A 6067-nucleotide genomic window follows, 5' to 3' on the forward strand; every position below is an offset into this window, starting at 1 on the left:
ATTAACCCACCCGCCCAGTGACGGTGAGTCCAGGCCAAGTCGCAGAAGACCAGGCATGAGGGGTGAGACCTGTGAGCCCATCTGCACCCGCGCCCTCCCACCTGGTGGCACACCTGCCCCGCAGGCGCCCACCTGGGGCCGGGACCGCCCTCTCCTGGTCTCGCGCGCCTGCCCCACTCGGAGCGCGCGCCACGCGCCGCGCAGGACCAGAGGGCGGGGCCCCGGGCAGCGGGGAAGCGAGGACTCGGGGAGAGGGGGCCGCCCGAGCTCACTCCCTCCCTGGGGACCCAGCGGACCGGAGCGTGCTGGGGGCAGGCGCGGTACCTTTTGGACAGATCCATAAGGACCCCGGAGAAAAGCTTCTCGCCGAGGCGGAACGACACGACGAGCGCGTCCTCAATGATGTGGTCCAGCGTGACCCGCACCTCCGAGCCCGGGATCAGTTGCGACACCGTGGAGTCCCCGCCCGCCGGCGGCACGAGCGCCGGGGCTACGGGCTGAGGCAGCGGCGGCTCCTCGCGCTCCTCGGGAGCCGGGGGCTGCTCCGGCGGCGATGCAGGAGAAGGTGGAAGTTCGGGCCCTCCCTGAGGCGCGGCTGCCGCCGACTCTGCCACCCGAACGGACAGTTTCTCCTCAGCCTCCAGTTCCGGCCCCACCGCCTCTGGGCTGCGGGCGAGCTCCCCCGGCGGCGGCGGTGGCGGCGGGAGCGGCGGCTCGTCGGCCTGAGGAACGGACTGCTGCCCGTCGGTCTCGCCATCCGGCACAGACGCTTCAGTGGCCGTGACCGGGAGGGGGTCAGTGCCGGCCTCACTGCCGGGGATGGGCTCCATCTCCGGCTCGGCCTCGCCGGCGCCCCCCTCCCCGGGGGACGCTGCAGTCGCTGCCGCCTCTGCAGCCACGGCCGCCATTTTCTTCCTAGCTTCTCCCTCCTCCAACTCCGGCTGCAGCGGCGGCGGCAGCAGCGCTGCTTGATTCCCTGGGCCTTCCCCTCCCTCCCGCGAACACTTTCGTCCCGCCCTTTCCCTGATGCTCGTTTTTGGCACCTCGCCATTGGTTCCATTCTACACCCCTCCCGCACTTGTGATATTCCATTGGCCAGGGATGGACGTCTATCATCTAGTCAGTCCATCCTTCCCACGCAGAGTAGGAACTTCTCATTGGCCAGATGTGTTGTCAAGTGTGGAATCTGAGTGGAGGAATAGGGGGCGGATCAAAGGGGGCGGGGGAAGTCACAAAAGAGGAGCCATATACTCATCGCCTCTTGCTATTGGCTGGAAGAGGAAATAAAGTTTTATGATTGGCCTACGCTCCTGCCCATTATCAGTCAGGTCTTCGGAGGTGGGAGAAAGGAGGGAATCATGTGGCGTGCCACTTCTTTCAAAGGCGGCCGAGGGGAGGAGTAACAAGGGAATGCGGGAGGGGAACCGCTTCCCAAGAATCTCTGCGCAGAGATCCTTAGAATAAATGTTATTTCTAGGCGCGGACTTCTTGCGGCCGCGTGTGGGCACGACAGGCTTCTTTGGGAAAGGCAACTAAAGTTTGAAATACAATCCTACAGACACTTTTTGAGTGCCTACTATGCTAGTCACTGCACTAGGTGCTGGGGAATAGAATGTTCAAGACGTTCTCCATAACCTCATAGCAGTTGGCTCCAGCGGCCATGAGGAGTAGGAGGAGTATTTTCCTTGACTTCTCTCCACTTCCTAGGAACAAAGCACCTACTTATTAATATTTCAAAAATAGGAAAATGCTCATGAAAGAGGAGAGACACCATCCTCACTGGATTAAACTGTTCCAGGAAGAAGTCTTGAGACATTGCTGGACTGATATGTGAACACTGCTTGTTCTCTCCAAGTCCACTGCAAAGTGGACGCACCTGGTCCCTGCTAAAGCCTTTTTCTTTCCTGGCTTCTCCAATGCCACGAGAACAAAAGCTCTCTCACTTCAGTGTCCTGACGCCCCTACTTCTCTTACTCCCACATCAAGTCTTTTCGTTTATCTCTGGAAGAATCTACTGAACCTATTTCTCTCAAATGGCACCTCAGAATCAGCCTTTTTTCTGGGAGAATGCCTACAGAAGAGAGGGTAGAAAAACTGCTAGCATCGAAAGTAAAAAAAATAAAGTCCTGAAGAATAATTACAGCTAGTGTCTTTTGAGTACCATGTACCAGGCACTAATACAAGCACTATAGCATATCATCTCAATCCTTAAAATTTCGAGGCACAAAGAGGGTGCCCAAGGTTACTCGGCTGGTAAATTGCATAGTCAGAATTTCAGTTTTACATGGAAAAGACTGAAAATAGCAATAAACAAATATCACCATATGCTCTGCCTATTTCAAACCAAGTGACTCGTGGGGAAAGGCCAGTAGAAGATCCCAATCAGGGAAGTTTCAGAATATCATTTAAAAATACAGAAAGAAACAAAAGTACTTAGTGTTCATTTTGTACCAGAGATTTTCCCAAAAGTCTCACTTAAAGTCCTGTGACTTAAATCTTCTCCCTTTTTTACAGATGAGGAAGCCAAGCCTTAGCCATGTTAAACATCCTAAGCGGGCCAAGCGCGGTGGCTCAAGCCTGTAATCCCAGCACTTTGGGAGGCCGAGGCAGGCGGATCACCTGAGGTCAGAAGCTTGAGAACAACCTGACCAACATGGTGAAACCCCATCTCTACTAAAAATACAAAATTAGCTGAGCATGGTGGTGCATGCCTGTAATCCCAGCTACTTGGAAACCTGAGGCAAGAGAATTGCTTGAACTCAGGAGGCTGAGGTTGCAGTGAGCCAAGATCTGCCCACTGCACTCCACTCTGGGCAACAAGAGTGAAACTCTGTCTTAAAAAAACAAAAATAAAAAGATAATAAGATCTTAAGGGTCATACAGCTAGCTAGCAGCAGATCCTATCTAACCTGGGTCCTTCCAAGTACATGACTTTCACTCAATCATTCATTCAACGAAGAGTTATCTCCTTCAGGCTAGATACTTGCAATAAGCAGATACAGATTCTGCCTTTAGGGTTTTCACCATAATACTTTGTCTATAGTTCACCATAATCAACTAATTAAACACAACATAGAGTCTTTGAAATGCCTAGACCCTTTGAAATGCCTAGACCCTAAGGTCTTACATTGTATAATCTCCCATAGGGAGAAAAATATAGTTCGGGTCCTGGGACCTGATTACCTCTTGTAGTAATTCATTACAAGATGCTGCAATGAGTAATTTACATTTCAGACTCATAACAGATTGTGGCATACCAAGTCATTGTCCTAAGCCACCATTTCATTCTGTAACTCAAGAGCTTCTACTGTCCCAGTGCTCACATGGAATGTACCTTCTTCTGCTTGGCTTTCAAAGCCCTCTCTGTGTTGTCACCTTACCTTTCAAGGTCTATCTCCACTACTCTTCAAGCCTCCTAATACTAGAAAGATTTGGTCATATATTGTTCATTCACTTATTCATTCATTCAACAAATAAATATTAAAGGGGCCGGGCGCGGTGGCTCATGCCTGTAATCCTAGCACTTTGGGAGGCTGAGGCGGGCGGATTACCTGAGGTCAGGAGTTCAAGACTAGCCTGGCCAACATGGTGAAACCTCGTCTCTACTAAAAATACAAAAAATTAGCCGGGTGCAGTAGCACGCACCTGTAATCCCAGCTACTCAGGAGGCTGAGGCAGAAGAATTGCTTGAATCCGGGAGGCGGAGGTTGTGGTTAGCCGAGATTGCGTCACTGCACTCCAGCCTGGGTGACAGAGCGAGACTTTGTCTCAAAAAAAATTAATAAATAATAAATAAATATTAAAGGACTACTATGTTTCAGTGACTGGACTAGTCAGGCAGAAGGCATGAAATAAAGAATACAAAAGATATCACTTGAGTTCAGGAGTTCAAGACCAGCCTAGGCAACACAGGGGTTTCACTGTGTTGCCCAGGCTGGTGAATATATATATATATATGAAAGATTTAGTAACTGCTCTCCTGAGGATTATTTTTCTAGTTGGGGAACTGGAAAATGAGCATACAGTGAATAAAAAGATGATCACAGATGTGAGCAATACCATGAGAGAAATAAACAGGGTGAGAGAATAGAAGTAGCTGGCAGAGGGGCTGAAAGGTGTCTCCTTTAGACAACGTTGTCACAAAAGCTCTCTCTGAGGATTGGACATCTTAACTAAGATGCAAAGGAAAAGGCAACCAGCTATTGACATTGCTGGATGAACATTTGGATGAAAAGGAATGGCAATTGTTTGAAGTTCTGAGGCAAAAGAGGGCTTGGCTTGTTCCAGAAACAGAAGGAAAACCAATCTTGTTGAGGAATGAGCAAGAAGTTGAGTAGATGAGGTTGAAAAGGAAAACAGGACCCAAATCATGTTTTGTACTGCAGATACAAAAGCAAGGGATTCTGCCCTCAGGGGGCTCCAAATCTAGTGGAAAGCCTGGGCCAGCCATAGTGGCTCATGCTTGTAATCCCAACATTTTGGGAGGACAAGGCAGGAGGATTGCTTGAGCCTAGGAGTTTGAGGCTGTAGTAAGCTATGACCATGCCACTGCACTCCAGCCTCGCAACAGAGTGAGACCTGAGCTCAAAGAAAAAAAAGAAACCTGGCTTTTACATTTGCTTTTGTAATCTATTCACCTCTGCATTCAGCCTCCTCCTGGCATGGAATTAGTATGGAGGATGCCTTTGATATTTGTTTAATGGATGGCCACATGATATTTGTGGCTGACTAGGTGATTGGATGGATGGTTGATGGATTGGATGGATAGTTGGAGAACTGGACAGATGGTTGAATAGATGGATGGATGGTTGAATGAATAGATGAATGGCAGGGATAAGGAAAGCAGCTGATTGCTGAAACAGATCCTCACTCTCATGAGCATACTTTCATCTCAAGCTCTGCAAGATACTATAATGTGGTGGCTAAAATTCAGTTGAAGTAAATAAACCTGTAACTGGCCAGGCTCAGTGACTCACATCTGTAATCCCAGCATTTTGGGAGGTGGAGGCAGGCAGATCACTTGAGCTCAAGAATTTGACACAAACCTGGGAAACACAGCAAAACCCTGTCTCTACAAAAAATACAAAAATTAGCCAAGCATGATGGTGTGTGCCTGTAATCCCAGCTACTCAGGAGGCTGAGGTGGGACAACCCGGGAGATTGAGGTTGCAGTGAGCCGTGATTTCACCACTACACTTCAGCCTGGGCAACAGAGTGAGATGCTTTCTCAAAAATAAAAAATAAAGCCAGGTGCGATAGCTCGTGCCCATAATCCCAGCACTTTGGGAGGCCAAGGCTGGTGGATCACCTGAGGTCAGGAGTTTAAGACCAGCCTGGCCAACACAGTGAAACCCCATCTCTACTAAAAATACAAAAAATTGCTGGAAGTGGTGGTGCATGACTGTAATCCCAACTACTCAGGAGGCTGAGGCAAGAGAATCGCTGGAACCCGGGAGGCAGATGTTGCAGTGAGCCAAGATCGCGCCATTGCACACCAGCCTGGGCAACAAGAGCGAAACTCCATCTCAAAAAAAAAAAAAAAAATAGGCCGGGCATGGTGGCCCACGCCTGTAATCCCAGCACTTTGGGAGGCCAAGGTGGATGGATCACCTGAGGTCAGGAGTTTGAGACCAGCCTGGCCAACATGGTGAAAACCTGTCTCTACTAAAAATACAAAAATTAGCCAGGCATGGTGGCATGCACCTGTAGACCCAGCTACTGGAGAATTGCTTGAACCCTGGAGGTGGAGGTTATGGTGAGCCGAGATCGCGCCACTGCACTCCAGCCTGGGTGACTGAGCAAGACTCCGTCTCAAAAAATAAAAATAAAAGATAGCGCCGGGCACGGTGGCTCACGCCTGTAATCCCAGCACTTTGGGAGGTCGAGGCAGGTGGATCACAATGTCAGGAGATTGAGACCATCCTGGCTAACATGGTGAAACCCCATCTCTGCTAAAAATACAAAAAATTAGCCAGGCGTAGTGGCGGGCGCCTGTAGTCCCAGCTGCTCTGGAGGCTGAGGCAGGAGAATGGCATGAGCCTGGGAGGCGGAGCTTGCAGTGAGCCGA

At 50.0% G+C, this 6067-nt stretch overlaps 1 protein-coding gene across 6 annotated transcripts in view; it reads right to left on the reverse strand.

Moving 5' to 3' along the window:
• The window catches only part of PWWP2A (PWWP domain containing 2A), a 43109-nt gene extending 42100 nt beyond the window's left edge, over positions 1-1009 (reverse strand). For 3 of the 6 annotated variants that reach the window (XR_008525601.2, XM_054556167.2, XM_054556168.2), the window contains exon 1: positions 325-995. Coding sequence is in view for 5 of the 6 variants with exons in the window: in XM_054556167.2 (XP_054412142.1) it covers positions 325-908 (584 nt within the window). In the remaining variant the exon portion in view is untranslated. Of the gene's footprint in view, positions 1-324 lie in introns of all 6 variants that reach the window. The other 3 variants (XM_024247527.3, XM_024247528.3, XM_024247526.3) reach the window with 3 other exon arrangements.
• Positions 1010-6067: the final 5058 nt, after the last annotated feature.

The sequence above is a fragment of the Pongo abelii genome, chromosome 4 (genome assembly GCF_028885655.2).
Source record: "Pongo abelii isolate AG06213 chromosome 4, NHGRI_mPonAbe1-v2.0_pri, whole genome shotgun sequence".
Taxonomy (NCBI): domain Eukaryota; kingdom Metazoa; phylum Chordata; class Mammalia; order Primates; family Hominidae; genus Pongo; species Pongo abelii.